We start from the raw sequence: 15,352 nt of genomic DNA on the forward strand, positions 1-15,352 counted from the left end.
ATCAAGAAATAGAGTGGTAAATTAAAGATTTAAAACATAAACAATTTGAGCAAGCTAATAAAACCAGGGAAAGTATTAGCATGGCAAATTTAAAAAAGGCAAGAGAAAGCCTGCATAAATACAATTAACATAGGAGGTAGAGTTGTGGAAAGAAATAAGAGATCAATTCATGAGGTTTTAAAAAATATATATAAGCCACCTCTTTTAACCCTGCATTTAAATATGCTGTCACAATATGCTGCAAGGGTTAAAAGCATTCTCATACTTAATCTAAACCCCTTCTCTGCATGAATCCTTTTGCAACAAAGCCTTGCTTTAAACTTTACTTCATCAGATGCTAGGGTTTTTCTTTTATGGACCCAAAGGTACCCCTCAGATTTCTCCCCTTCAGGCAGATCAACAAGTGAGAAAAACTTGTGATCAGCCAGAGATTGCATTTCTTGTTCCACTGCAGCAAACCACAGCTCCTTCTGTTGTGGTGGGAGCTGCGGGATTTCCTCAAAAGTCTGAGGTTCATAATTTACGCTGCAAACCTTAACTTGCCCCACAGAGTATTCTTCAGAATATCTTAAGAGGTGGGATTTCCTGGGTAGCCCCTTCTGATCGTCTTAGTCAGGGGTCAGCAAACTTTTTCAGTAGGGGATGGTCCACTGTCCCTCAGACCTTGTGGGAGGCTGGACTATATTTTGGGGGAGAAAATATGAACGAATTCCTATGCCCCACAAATAACCCAGAAACGCATTTTAAATAAAAGCACATATTCTACTCATGTAAAAACATGCAGATTCCCGGACTGTCCGCGGGCCGGATTTAGAAGGTGATTGGGCTGGATCCAGCGCCCGGGCCTTAGTTTGCCTACCCATTGTCTTAGTTATGTAACTGCCTGTCCCTCTCTTCCTCTCCTTCAGCTTTGGCAGAAAGAGTCTCCCGTTTCACAGGACTTTGCCGTTGGTTGCCGTGGTAACGGCTGGGCCTGTGGTTCTGGGACTGGCTCAATGAGAGGCAAAACTACTTCCGAATTCGCATGGATTCTGGACCAGTTATTTCGCTCTGAGAACACAGCACTGCAGCTCAGGACCACTTTTCCATTGCCAAGAGAAAACCCGGAACTTTTACAGTCCGGCTGATAACCCACAAAAATCAGTTTCACTCTTTCTCTGTGCCTTGGGGATATTAACCCAGGCATAGCCGCCAAAAGTTCTCAAATGGGAGATGCTAGGCTTTTTACCATGGAGGAGATAGGAGTATTATTTACCACAGCCTATTTTGAATATAGCATGCTGCCAGCATGGCCTCCCCACCCCCACCCCCCTGAATTTTACAGGCATCATGAAGCAACGAATCTTTCATTGTCTGCAAAGTCCTACCTTCACAAACTACAGTTCCCAGGATTCTTTGGGTGTGAGGGAATTGAAGGAATTGTGTGGTTTGAGCCTGCTTTGGACCATTTAAGTGAAGGGCCCTTTGTCTGAAGAAGCCACCCCAGACTGTCCCCCCAGCCCCTCTGTTGTCACGTGGGGTTTGTGATTTCAGCTCTCTTGACATAATATGCTGGAGACAGTTCTCTAGTAACACTTCTTTATTAAAGCAACAAGACTGAAACCTGAGGAGGGGAGAGCTACATTTATAGGGACAGGGAACTAGCTAGAAGGGATACATTTTGGAGGGAACAATATCAGGCAATCACAGTCCTGCCTTTTGGAGGCAACCAATAAGACAGAGGATCCAAATACAGCAGCTTAAATGAATCGTAGCTGTACCCCCTGGAACCAAAAGGCAGTTACTTTACCCTAATGCAATTACAGACAATAATAATACAGATATAAAATCCTTTGACTCAATACACAACACCCCTCCCCCCCTAGTGAGCACAGCAGACGTAATCTCTCAGGTACTGTGGGGTCCTACAACTTCTACTTGATCTCCTGACAACAGGTGTTGCCGGTTCTGGATTGGGTGTCACCTGTGGTAGGGGGGCTGCTATAGGGGTTTCGTCAGGAGCAGATGGAGTCCCAGACATCTCAGGGTCCCCTACCTGTACCTCGTCATCCTGAGGACTAGCAGACCCTGGTTCATTTCCTGAAGCCCCTGGTGATTGCACCTCTGGGCCATTTTCACTCTCGTCTTGCAGCTCTGCGTCATTAGCCAGGGATGAATTATCAGACTCCTCCCTGCTGAGCGCCCGGCGCCTCAGCTGATCTATATGTCTCTTCCAAACTTGCCCATTTTCCAAGGTCACATAATAGGACACCGGTCCACTAGCCCGGGTGACCACACCAGCCACCCACCGCGAACCTCGTGAATAGTTCCTCACCCAGACCAGATCTTCAGGGGCGAAATACCTTGTTGTGTCAGTCTCAGCCTGGGGGTTTGCTCTTGAATTACGGTTTGGCATTTTATCCGGGTGGACATAATCCAGCACCGTTATCAATCTTCTACCCAAGAGCAGCTCAGCTGGCGACTTGCCCGTCGCAGTACACGGCGTTGCATGCTGCAAAAATAACATTCGCGCGATGCGAGCTGACCAGTTACCCTCCATTAAGCGCGCAATGGATTCTTTGGCTGTTCTTACCATGCGCTCCGCCTTACCATTGGAGGATGGGTGAAAGGGCACGGATGTGACCCCTCTTATGAAGTTATCAGCCAAGAATGCCCTAAATTCTTGGGATACAAAAGCTGCCCCATTATCTGATACAATGGTCTCAGGTAACCCGTGGGTTGCAAACAGCTGCCTCAACACCTTGATTATGGCAGCTGATGCCATGCTAGGGACCATCGCCACTTCTAACCATTTGGAATATGCATCGACGATAACCAAAAAGACCTTCCCCTGGAATGGCCCAGCAAAATCTAAGTGCAGCCGGCTCCAGGGAGATCTGGACTGCTCCCACCAGTGAACTGGTGCTCTGGCCACTTCTGGCCGCACCTCTTGGCATGCCTTGCATGTTCGTACCCATTGTTCTATGTTCTGGTCCATTCCAGGCCACCACACATAACATCGGGCTAGCGACTTCATCCTGACCATTCCCGGGTGTCCCATGTGAAGCGTCTCAAGAACCCTGTTTCTCAGTGGTGCTGGGATGATCACCCTATCTCCCCACAGGAGACAACCCTTATGCATGGATAACTCGTGCTGCCTTGTTGCATAAGGCCTGAATTTGTCTTCATGCGGACCACCTGGCCACCCCCTCCCCACCCAAGTGAGCACACGGGAGAGAACAGCATCTTTCCTCATTTTCTTAGCAATATCAGTAGCCGTTACAGGAGCCCCCGGAAGTGTTTCCAGCATCATTATGTGCTCCGCTGGAGCAGGATCCTCATTGCTCCCGCCAGGAAGGGGCAATCGACTCAGCGCATCAGCGTGGCACAACCGTTTCCCCGGCACATGGGTCAAGGTGTACTGGAACCCGTTCAGGAATATAGACCAACGCAACATTCTGGGGGAGAGAATTTGTGGCGTTTGTTTGTTCGGGTTGAACAACCCCAACAGTGGTTTGTGGTCCGTTTCAATGGAGAAATGACGACCGTACACATAATCATGGAACTTTTTGATTCCTGCCACAATTGCAAGCGCCTCTTTGTCAATTTGAGCATAGTTGCGCTCCGTGGGTGACAACGTACGGGAATAGAAAGAGATGGGCTTTTCCGACCCATCCGGTTCCCTATAACTCAGCACCGCCCCCAGGCCGTATTGAGAGGCATCACATGCCAGGACCAGTGGCTTCAATTCATCATAATGAGCCAGGACGCTCTTGCTACTCAGCATTCCTCGCAAGGAGTCAAAAGCCTTCTGCTGCTCCTGCCCCCATCGCCACACATTCTTTTTCTGCAACAGTCTATGTAATGGTTCAGCTACTGAAGCTTTCTGGGGTAAGAACGAATGATAAAAGTTAATAAGTCCCAGGAATGACTGCAACTCCGTCTTGTTCTGTGGTCATGGTGCCTCGATGATGGCCTTAACCTTAGCATCTGTGGGGTGGATGCCTGATGCATCAATTTTAAGCCCCAAGAATTCCACAGTTGGCACCCCAAAACTGCATTTTTCCTTTTTTAGTTGCAACCCCGCCTCCTTGAACTTGAGCAACACTGCACGGACATGCGCAACCAGTTCCTGTGGGTCTTTTCCAGCAATCAAAACGTCATCAAAAAATGGCAAGACCCCCGGCAGACCTCTTAACAGGCGTTCCATGAGCCCTTGAAAAATCCCTGGGGCCACACAAACTCAAAATTGTAATCTGTTAACTCTGAACGCCCCTTTATGTGTGACAATAGTCTGTGCTTCCGCTGATTGTGGGGTTACTGGCAGCTGTTGGTAAGCTTGTGCCAGGTCAATTTTGGCGAACACCTTGCCCCCAGCCAGTTTAGCCAACAGATGTGATACGACTGGAATGGGGTATGAGTTTCCCCTGAGTGCCTTATTGATAGTACATTTGTAATCAGCACAGATCCTGACTTCCCCATTTGCTTTAAGGGGCGTGACGATTGGAGTCTCCCACTTAGCGGAGTCCACGGGTGAGAGAACTCCCTGCTTGACCAATTTATCCAGCTCTGCTTCGATCTTGGGTTGCAGTGCAAATGGCACTCGCCTTGGTTTGAGTCGGATTGGGGCCACCCCAGGGTCCAATTCGAAGTCAACTGGGGGCCCTTTATAACAACCCAGTTTTCCATTAAAGAGACCAGCAAATTCTTTGCATAATGCCTCGCTCATCTCAGGGCAGGTTTGGATTGAATTAAGCCCTGATATACTCAGTCCCAGGGCGGGGAGCCAGTCAGTGCCCAGGAGACTGGGGCGACTGCCCTTCGCAACCACCAGTTTGAGTACCGCCTGTTTGTCCCGGAACTGTACTCTCACAGCACACATTCCCATGACATGGATGCGGCCCGCTGAGTATGACTGCAAAGTTGCCGGGAAGGGCTCCAGAGGGGGCAACTTACCCCTGGGGAAGAATGTCCTCGCAGTCTGGTCCGACACGATAGTGAATCCAGATCCGGAGTCCACCTCCATGTCGCACAGCTGACCCTCAATCTTCACCTTGACGTGTGCCTTGCCTTGCGCTGGAAACTGCACGACCCTCCCGTTGATCTCCGTTACGTAGTGGCAGTCCTTTAGAACATGGTTTGCTGTGGGCGATCTGCGATGCTCCAGTCTAGGTGCTCCTGTCGCTCCCAACGCCGCTGATCTACAGACCCTGGCGATGTGACCTGTCTTTCCGCACGTCCGGCACATAGCATCCCAGAAACGACAACTCTTCCACTCATGGTTTCCGCCACAACCAGGGCACCTGCCTCGGTGATCTTTGTGCACTGTGCAGGCCTGACGCACTGACTCGACCCCACGGACTGGGCTCTGGCTCGGAGTAGCCTCTAGCTCGTCCATGGCATGCGCAACTTCTATCTGTGGCTTAGGGGCCCTGCGACTGGCATCAAGCTCCTCTCTTTCATAATTCTCCGTGGCGCTGGCCTCCTTCAAGGCTGAAGCAAGGGTAACCTCTTCTTTAGCCACGATGCGTCTTCTGGCTTTCTTGCTGCTCAGACCACCGACAAACCGATCCAGGAGAGTCTCTTCCAGATCTTGGAAGTCGCAGTGCTGAGCGAGCTTCCGCAGTTCAGCTAGAAATGCAGATACAGACTCCCCAGCACGCTGCTGCCGCTTATGAAACTCCATCCGCTGGGCCATCTTGGTCTCAGTAGGCGCTAAATGGCTTGTTAGGCAGGCAAGAATATCTTTGAGAGATGTCTCACTTAGCTTCGCTGGGGCAAGCAATGCCTTGGCCAGCTTGAAGGTCTCAGGCCCACAGTAGCTCAGGAATGTGGCCCTTCTTTTGCTGGCATCAGTTATCCCTCGAGCCACTGCAAAGAACTCGAAGCGTTCGACGTAGTCTTCCCATGTGTGGGGCTCTGATGGCTGGAAGGGCTCCAATACCCTTAGACTCTCCATTGTCCTGTGGGCAGGGTCGTCTTCTCAGCTGGCCAGTGAGTCTTGTTCTTAGCTACCATCCGGACTCTGAGGCAGGGCTGCGTTTAACCGCTCCTCAGCATTCCGGATCCCACCTTCGTCGCCAGTTGTTGTGACGTGGGGTTTGTGATTTCAGCTCTCTTGACATATTATGCTGGAGACAGTTCTCTAGTAACACTTCTTTATTAAAGCAACAAGACTGAAACCTGAGGAGGGGAGAGCTACATTTATAGGGACAGGGAACTAGCTAGAAGGGATACATTTTGGAGGGAACAATATCAGGCAATCACAGTCCTGCCTTTTGGAGGCAACCAATAAGACAGAGGATCCAAATACAGCAGCTTAAATGAACCAATCGTAGCTGTACCCTCTGGAACCAAAAGGCAGTTACTTTACCCTAATGCAATTACAGACAATAATAATACAGATATAAAATCCTTTGTCTGTCCCTCGTTTGCTCCATCAGAGCGACTGAAATATGTCCCCCCCCACACACACACTATTCCCCATTTCCTCTCTGGTTGACATCCTTTTAAGCATTGATTCTGCTCCTTTCCCTTAGGTCGGATCTCTGGTTGGTGGAGAGGAAGGGAGATGACCTCAGAGGCGAGGGCAGTGGTTGTGGGGAGTGCACCACGCCTCCCATAAGTGGCCAGCACCAAGCCAAGACCACCGGCTTATAAAGTGGGGCCAAGAGAAACCAACATTCCCCCAATGAGACCAGAGTCGTGAAGATAAGCACAGCATCCAGGCAGCCCACCCCCAGGAGAAGGAGGAGACCCCCCTCTGAGTCCACCAGCGGCTTCCTCCAAAACACCACCGCAAGCACCCAGCTCTGCTGTCCAACCGCTTTGCAAGCAAAGCTCCAAAGCCTCTTCTAAGACCCTCGACAAGTAAGTGCGTCTCATTGTCTGGCTGGAGGTCTACTAGACAATGTGCATCATAATGTAATGCACACCTTTAGCCTCCAGATAAGCAAGGTATGGGCCACTTGCACTGCAAATTTGGATCCTTGGGAGAGTTGGATAATTGAGGTTCAGGTAAAGACGGAAAATTTGCTTGCAGGGAGAATCTGGTTTTTAATGCAATAAAATAAAGAAACTTTATTAAAGTTAATAAAGGATTACTGTACTCACATTTTCAAACATTTGTTTTTAGCCATGAGGCCCAGGAACCTGCTTGTTTTCTTTTTTAAAAAAAATAAGGAAATGTCAGTTTCTAAATTCACACACTAGCAGCCAATTACAAAGAGGGACAAGGAATTAAGCAGTGAAGCCTTATTGCAGTCGCAGGACAGCTTACTGCATCAGCAACCATGACTGCCTGCACTTTCAAGAATGTATATGTAGCATGAGGACTAGAAACCTGATTGATTTAAATAGAATGAGCCTTGAGATTCTAAGATCTCAGCACTCACAGCCATGGCTATTTGTGACTGTATCAACGGACTTTAACTACATAGCCATGAAGAAAGTGTCAAAATGAAGTCTGGAGGAAGCAAAACAGTCTTTCCCCCCTTATTCTTCCACTGTGCTTATTCTGTACCTAATCCCCATTCTACCTGCAGCTTTCTACAATGGCCTCCTCCAAGCCCTTCCATGTGGTCACTCCGCTGCGGGTCAGCCCCCACCTCTCCAAATTGGCTGGTACCAAGGTCTACCTGAAGCTTGAAAATACCCAACCCACTTGCTCCTTTAAGATACGAGGCATAGGGAACTTCTGCAAATCGGTAAGAAGAAAGCTAAATGGGGAAGGCTCGTAGCTCAGTGGCAGAGCAGCTGCCTTGAGTGCAGAAGGTCCCAGGTTCAATCTCCAGCCTGTCCAGGTGGGGCTGGTGGCGACTTCTGCCTAAAACCCTAGAGAGCTGCTGCCAGTGAGTGTAGGGAAGACTGATCCTCTTGTCGGCTTACTATAAGGTACATTCCCATATAAGACAAGAAAGAATGGCGAAGGTTGCTTCTGGTTTTCTCTACTGCCCTAGGATAGGCTGTAGCTCAGGTTAAGGCAGCTTTTGGTGTTCCTACGATGGGAACCTTCTGGTGGGAAGTGATATTGCACATAATGGATCTTGTTTAATCAGCTTAGGGAAAGAGCTTGAAGCAAGCTGCTCCTCAGTCTGGCAGGTGCCATCTTTGTTTGGGGGAAAGGCTCCTTCTGGGAAGAATCAAATCAGGCAGTGAGCAGGCACGAAGTATTCAACAGAAGTATAGTGACCAGATCAAAGGAAGTAATAGTACCACTCTAGTCCGCCTTGGTCAGACCACACCTGGAATACTGTGTCCAGTTCTGGGCGCCACAATTTAAGAAGGATGTTGACAAGCTGAAATGTGTGCAGAGGAGGGTGACTAGGATGATCAAGGGTCTAGGAGCCTTATGAGGAATGGTTGAAGCAGCTAGGTATGTTTAGCCTGGAAAAGAGGAGATATGATAACCATCTTCAAACAACTAAAGGGCTGTCACATGGAAGATAGGGCTCGAACCCAACAGCTTCAAGTTACATGAAAGGAGATTCCAACCAAACATATGAAAAAAAACTTCCTTAATGTAAGAGCTGTTCTTTGGGCATTCTGCAAAGGTTTCGTTATGAGGTCAAGAGGACAGAATCTGGTCCAGACCTGCCTGGAATGAACAGTGGGTGGTGGGGTTAAGATGGCTCCTGTTCACACATTCCTATTATTTTGCTTTCACAGTGGGCCGAAAAACACTGCCAGCAGTTTGTCTGTGCCTCAGGTAATGTGGTTTTCTGTAGACACTGTCAGTGTTCCAGGGGTGGGGGGGATCCTGCTTGTGGAAGTTTCCCTTTGGGGCATCTTGGTTGGCCACTGTGAGAACAGGATGCTGGGCTGGAAGGACTACTAGCCTGATTCAGCAAGCTCGTCTCATGTTCTTATGTGTACATCAGGGGAAAGAATTACACTAAAATGCTGGTAATTTTTGCTAGGATTTGGAAAAATGTTTCCACAAGCCAACATGGAAATAGAGCTGAATTTAAGTTTGGAAAAATGAGAGAAATTGAAGTAGTGCAGGGAATCATTTGTGTTTTTTTTCTTATTTTTCTTATGTATTTTGTGTTTTTAGATTGTGATTTTATATTGTGAACTGCCCTGAGACCTGTGGGTATAGGGCAGTATACAAATTAAATTAACAACAACAATATGGTGGCTTAGAGGCTGAGCTGCAAATCAGAAAGTCCCCAGTTCAGATTTCACCTCTCCCACAAACTAGATGACCTTAGGTAGGACATCCTAGATTATATCCAGAAGTCTAGTATGACTTGGGTTGGCCTGGGAGGGAAGGCAACCGTCATAAGGTCTAGCATCATAGTGGTGTCAAATGGGCTTTCTTCCAGCGGGAAATGCCGGCCTCGCAGCTGCCTACTCTGCAAAACAGTTGGGGATCCCGGCTATCATCTTTGTGCCCCAATCCACACCAGCTATAACTATGGAGCGCATGGAAGATGAGGGAGCCACGGTATGCATGCAACAGGTAAGTTTGGAAGGAAGATCAGCCTTAACCCTTTCCCTGGCTTATCACAGAAGAACAAAAGTTGGAAGCCTTTAAAAATCACCACCATCATCAAATAAATATTTCTTAGAATCCTAGCCTAATAACAAACTTCCTTTCCTCTAGACACTGCAGGAATGCCAAAACATAGCCAAGGAAATGGCAAAGGGAAGCTCTAACTCGACCTACGTGCCTCCGTTCGATGACCCTCTCATCTGGTATGTGATGTAATTTTTCCTCCAGTGGAGAAATTCAGTTCAGTTCAGTTCATGAAATATATTCAGAGTCGCAAAGTGATTTCATGCTTTTTATTCAGCTCATAGTGGTGAGGAGGAATGAATGAAAGTTCCCTCAAAGTATCTGCTTTATATACATTATTTACACAATGGGCTGCCCATGATTGGCTAATTCCGGAATTCTACTGTAAGCCAATCAGGTTGTGGATTCACTTCTATCTGGAGCATGATTGGGTGGTTCCTGCCAACCAATCATACTGCTGCATTGTTCTAGGACCAATCAGACTGCTGCATTCTGAATCCTATTGTTCTAGGACCAATCAGACTGCTGCATTTTGGATCCTATTGTTCTAGGACCAATCAGACTGCTGCAGTTTGGATCCTATTCAACTCAGTACATAACAGTTCAGTTCAAAACAGTACCAGATTAGCCATTTTGAAGCAATACCTGAACTGAAGTGCGGCCATTTTGGCCACCTGGTGGCCATTTTATTTTCCCCCACAATGCCCCGGAATTTCAGCTGGGGCTTGGTGTGCAGGAAGCAGGGAATATGGCAGGGATTTCCTGCCAAAATGGACTTCTGCAAAGGAAAAAACCAGACCAGATTTCTCCCCCTCCCCACAAATGAAAATGAGAAGTTTTGAATGTGCTCTTCTCTCAGCACCCCCACCCCCCAACTCTCTCTTTTCCACCCCTGAGATTTGGTTTTGATGTTCTGGGTCCCCTCTGCTTCACAGGGAAGGGCACAAGACCATGGTCACAGAGATGAAGGAGCAGATGGAGTCCAAACCTGGAGCAATTATTCTCTCTGTTGGAGGGGGCGGCATGCTCTGTGGGGTGATCCAGGGCCTCCGGGAGGTGGGCTGGGACACGGTACCCATCATCGCCATGGAGACCCGCGGAGCCCACAGTCTGAATGCTTCCTTGGAAGAAAAGAAGCTGGTGACACTGCCCGAAATTACCAGGTGATTACAGCACATTTGGTGGGGGACTAAGAGGGTAAAAGACTACCACTTGCCTCAGGGCAGAAGCCACTACTGGTAGTGTGACAGCTGATGCGGGCTGGTGCCCATTGGGTCTGGTAGGGCGGAAGACAGGGAGCCCAACAGTAGGGGGCGTGAGAGCCAATGACAGGCAGAGCCAACCTTCTCCTAGTTTTGTCCCCATCCTTCTCCCTTTGGAGTTCTATAAGCAGCAACACTGAGACGAAGGAGGAGGTGGCAGATAGCCAGGCAAGTGAGGGCTGATGGAGGGCAGAAGAAACAATGCAATGCAATGCAATGCAATGCAATGCAATGCAATGCAATGCAATGCAATGCAATACAATACAATACAATACAATACAATACAATACAATACAATACAATACAATACAATACAATACAATACAATACAATACTGGGAGACAGTGCAGTGGTTATAGTGTCAGACAGCAGGATTCAAATTCCCACTTGATCATGAAGCTCAGTGGCTGAGACCAGTCACTGGCTGCCAGACTTATCTACCTCACAGGGTTGTTGTGGGGATTCAAGGAGGAAAGGGAGAACCACATGCCCCACCTTGAGGGGAAGACTGGAGGGGTATAAATGCAACAGATAAATAAAATGGCCTCATTGTTCGCCTGAGCCAAATCCAACAAGCAAAATCCAGCCCACTGATCTTCCTTTTCCTGTTCTGGGTCCAGCATTGCTACCACGCTTGGGGCAGCTACTGTGGCAGAGGAAGCTTTGAAGCTGGCGCAAGAACACCCCGTCATATCACAGGTTGTCAACGACTGTGACACAGTGGCAGCCATCGGGAAGTTTCTGGGTATGTATTCGCAAGACAGCCATCCTGTATTAAAGCACTAACTGTGAACTCTTTCTCCGTGTCTGGATAGTCAGTGCACTTATATGGTGAACTAGAGTTCCCATCTTCTCTGACCATCGGCCATACTGGCTGGGGCTGATGGGTGCTGGAGTCAAATAAACTCTTACAAGGCGCCACACTGGCTCTTGTGCTCCAAGTGCTATTATGAGTTTGTGCAGAACTGTAATGCAGGGGATTGCACAAGATGAGCCTTTGTGTCCCTTCCAACTGTGCAATACCAGTAGTCATTGATTTGTCCAATCCTCTTATTTGTTCAATCCTCTTTTGAGGATCAAGTGGTATATTGCACTTCAAATGCATGGCATGAATTACTTCTACTACTGATTACGTGGGTGGCACTGTAATCTAAACCTAGGGCTTGCCGATCGGAAGTTGGGCAGTTCGAATCCCTGCAACGGGGCGAGTTCCCATTGCTCAGTCCCTGCTCCTGCCAACCTAGCAGTTTGAAAGCACATCAAAGTGCAAGTAGATAATTAGGTACCACTCCGGTAGGAAGGTAAATGGCAGTTCCGTGCGCTGGTTTCACCAAAGGTGGCTTAGTCATGCTGGCCACATGACCTGGAAAAACTGTCTGAGGACAAAATGTCTCCCTTGGCCAGTAAAGCAAGATGAGCGCCACAACCCCAGAATCGTTCATGACTGGACTTAACTGTCAGGGGTCCTTTACCTTTTCTTTCTTTTTTCCCCTACTGATTAAAAGGTAAAGGGACTCCTGACCATTAGGTCCAGTCGTGGCCGACTCTGGGGTTGCGGCGCTCATCTCGCTTTATTGGCAGAGGGAGCCGGCGTACAGCTTCCGGATCATGTGGCCAGCATGACTAAGCTGCTTCTGGCGAACCAGAGCAGCGCACGGAAATGCCATTTACCTTCCCGCCGGAGCGGTACCTATTTATCTACTTGCACTTGGACATGCTTTCAAACTGCTAGGTTGGCAGGAGCAGGGACTGAGCAACGGGAGCTCACCCCATCGCGGGGATTCAAACTGCCGACTTTCTGATCAACAAGTCCTAGGCTCTGTGGTTTAACCCACAGATTACTCATGCCTTAATGGCAAGGAGAAACAGCACAGTTGGTTAGAGCATGGTGGTGATAATGCCAAAGTTGCAGGTTTGATCCCTGTATTGGATAGCTGCATATTCCTGCATTACAAAGGATTGGACCGTATGATCCTCAGGGTCCCTTCCAGCTCTAGGATGCTATGATTCAACATCTAGAAAACTTAAACAACCCTTTTGCCTGCAGACGAGGAGAGGATGCTGGTGGAGCCGGCGTGCGGGGCGTCCTTGGCAGCCGTCTACTGCGAGCTGACCAAAACGCTGCAAAAGGATGGTAAACTCCCCAACGAGCTGGAATCCATAGTCATCATTGTGTGCGGCGGCAACAACATCACCCTGGAGGAACTGGATTGCTTGAAGGAGCAGCTGTGCTCGGATAATGGTGATCTCGTGGAGTGTGAGCTTGCCATGGCAACATGGAACAATCCATGCAACATTTTCGCGGCTTCGCTCCAAAAATCCATGGGGGCGTGTGCTCATTAAAACTCACGGCTGCCTCACCCACCCTGCTCTCCCAGAGCTCTGTGTCACCCCCCAGGTGGGAGCAGAGGAGTTGGGCGGACGGGAAAACTGGGTTGCAATATACCTTGGTGCCTCAGGATTTGGTTGGATCGCCAGCAGATAACCGAGAGTACTAGATCCCAGGAGGGATCGCTAGATTCGCAGGAGGTGGTTTGGGTTTCTGTGCAGCTGCCCCTCGTGGCGAGTTGCTGAACTGCACATTTTGGCCTCTACATGGGCGGTATGGGATGCCCAGGCTGTGTGTGGGCTGGCTCCTGAATAGGAAAGAGTGCCATGGAATCATAGAACTGTAGAGTTGGAAGACCGGGTAATCTAGTCAAACCACCTGCGATGCAGGAATCTTTTGCCCGATATGGGGCTCCAAGCCACATCCCTGAGATTAAGAGTCTCATGATCTGTCAATTGAGCTAAGGGCATAGAAAAAGAGGGCTTCAATGCAGTTTTGAGAAGTGCGGTCTTCCTCAGCTCTAAGTTTATTGCAGCATCTTTTGCTCCTGAATTCCACCACCTGGTTTGACCTTCATCCCTGATTTCTGGCTTATTCCTGCCTCCCGGTTTGACCTTTGTCCTTGATGCTACCTCCTAGCTTCTTTCCACAATGACTTCTGGCTTCCTCCTGTCTTGCCCTCATGTACCTTTCAACCCTAACTTCTGGCTTGCCTTTCAGCTCGCTCTACAGTCTTTCTAGAAAGCCAATTCAGGTGACTTCTAGATAGCCAACGATGTTCAGCTGTGGGGATTTTGTACTTCTTTTTCTTTCAACGATTTATATCTTACAGGATTTATTATTTGAACTGTTACTCTCTGGGAGTGCTGTTCTATAACAGCTGATGTAGTTTTAACCAGTAAACTTCCCTGGAGAACTTATCCAGTAAGGTGGCATATAATTTTTAAATATTTTTTTTAGTAATAATAAACTTATGTGGGTGGTTTTTAAAATGGTAAAGAGCTGCTTCAAAGAGGGGGATGAATTTCAGTAGAAAGGGATTAGCCCTCTTGTCCCCTACCATAGTCCTGACAAATATCACCCCACCCCCTGACCCCCAGCAACAGATTATCTCCATAAAGCAGGCATGTCCAAAGTGCGTTTCGGGGGCCTAATCTGGCCCACTGGTCGGTTTAAGCTGGCCCCTGCGGCAGTTCATTTCCTGGAGAAAATCCTTTTTAAAAAATCAACAACTTCAATCCTAAAAAAAAAGGTTAACAACTTTGGTTGGCCCTTTGGTCAGCTCTCATGGCCCTTCACTTCATCAAATCTGGCTCTCTTTGAAAAAAGTTTGGACAGCAATAATCCAGAGATTGGGAGGGTGCGCATGGCTTTCGCTGCCCTGGAATTCTTCGCAGCACCACTTCAGCCTTTCAAACTTCTAAACATTCTCCTAGGAAATCAGGACTGAAGTCAGTTCCCCAGTCAGCGTCAGGCAGCCGAGGAACCAACCCCCACGGCTGGTTGTCACAAATAGACAAGGGAAAGTTATTACCAACTGCTTTTTATTCAATATTCACACAGGCCTGGGAATGCCTGGAATAATGGTGTTGCCCTGAGTGAGTCTCCACCCCCTCCCTCTCTCCTCTTCATGTGTCATCACTATGCTTGCTGAAAAGTGCCCTCTGCCTCTGAGCCGTCTGCTCTCCTACTTTTAATGTCCGCCGGGTTCAGGGACAGGTGAGGTCTGGAATGTTTTCTAAAGACACTGAGTCCGTCAGCTGGTGCTGCTGCTTCTTCATCTCCTATTATTTCCCAGCTTTTCCTCTCATCTGCCTCTGAGCCGTGATCTCCCTCAAACCCCTGTTGTGATTCTGAACTGTCATCATCTTCTTCTCTGGAAGGGTCAGGCTGGGGAGGTGTCTTCACCCTTCCTTCTCTGTTCAGTCCCTGACAGTCAGAATTGTATTGATGGGACAATGAAACAATACTACGAGATCCCAGCTCATGGAAACAAAAAGCTCTGATCCCGAGAATCTTAAAATTGCACAGCCAACTTCCTCTAGATTGGTGCACCTGTTTCTGCCAGCATAACCTGAGATGACACTGGCCTGAAGGTGTGTGAGTGATGGAAACAGGTAAAATGTGTGAGCAAAAGAAGGAAGCAAGGGTGTGTGGGAGAGAGAAGTGTGTGTGCATGTGTGTGTGATAGAGGGGATGTGACTGTATACACCTAACTGGTGATTTCAAACAATTCCCGCCTTGTTTCCTCTGGGAAAATAT

General features: G+C 48.4%; 1 protein-coding gene across 1 annotated transcript in view; it reads left to right on the forward strand.

Moving 5' to 3' along the window:
* Positions 1–13,125, forward strand: part of LOC309329767 (uncharacterized protein) — a 32,408-nt gene extending 19,283 nt beyond the window's left edge. The window contains exons 11-17 of the mRNA XM_081840778.1: positions 7,524–7,685; positions 8,647–8,686; positions 9,306–9,442; positions 9,587–9,678; positions 10,435–10,662; positions 11,382–11,506; positions 12,809–13,125. Of these exons, the coding sequence (XP_081696904.1) occupies positions 7,524–7,685; positions 8,647–8,686; positions 9,306–9,442; positions 9,587–9,678; positions 10,435–10,662; positions 11,382–11,506; positions 12,809–13,104 (1,080 nt within the window). The 3' untranslated portion in view covers positions 13,105–13,125. The remainder of the gene's footprint in view (positions 1–7,523; positions 7,686–8,646; positions 8,687–9,305; positions 9,443–9,586; positions 9,679–10,434; positions 10,663–11,381; positions 11,507–12,808) is intronic.
* The last annotated feature ends 2,227 nt before the right edge of the window (positions 13,126–15,352 follow it).

Source organism: Podarcis erhardii, assembly GCF_964252035.2.
Source record: "Podarcis erhardii genome assembly, chromosome: 15".
Classification (NCBI taxonomy): domain Eukaryota; kingdom Metazoa; phylum Chordata; class Lepidosauria; order Squamata; family Lacertidae; genus Podarcis; species Podarcis erhardii.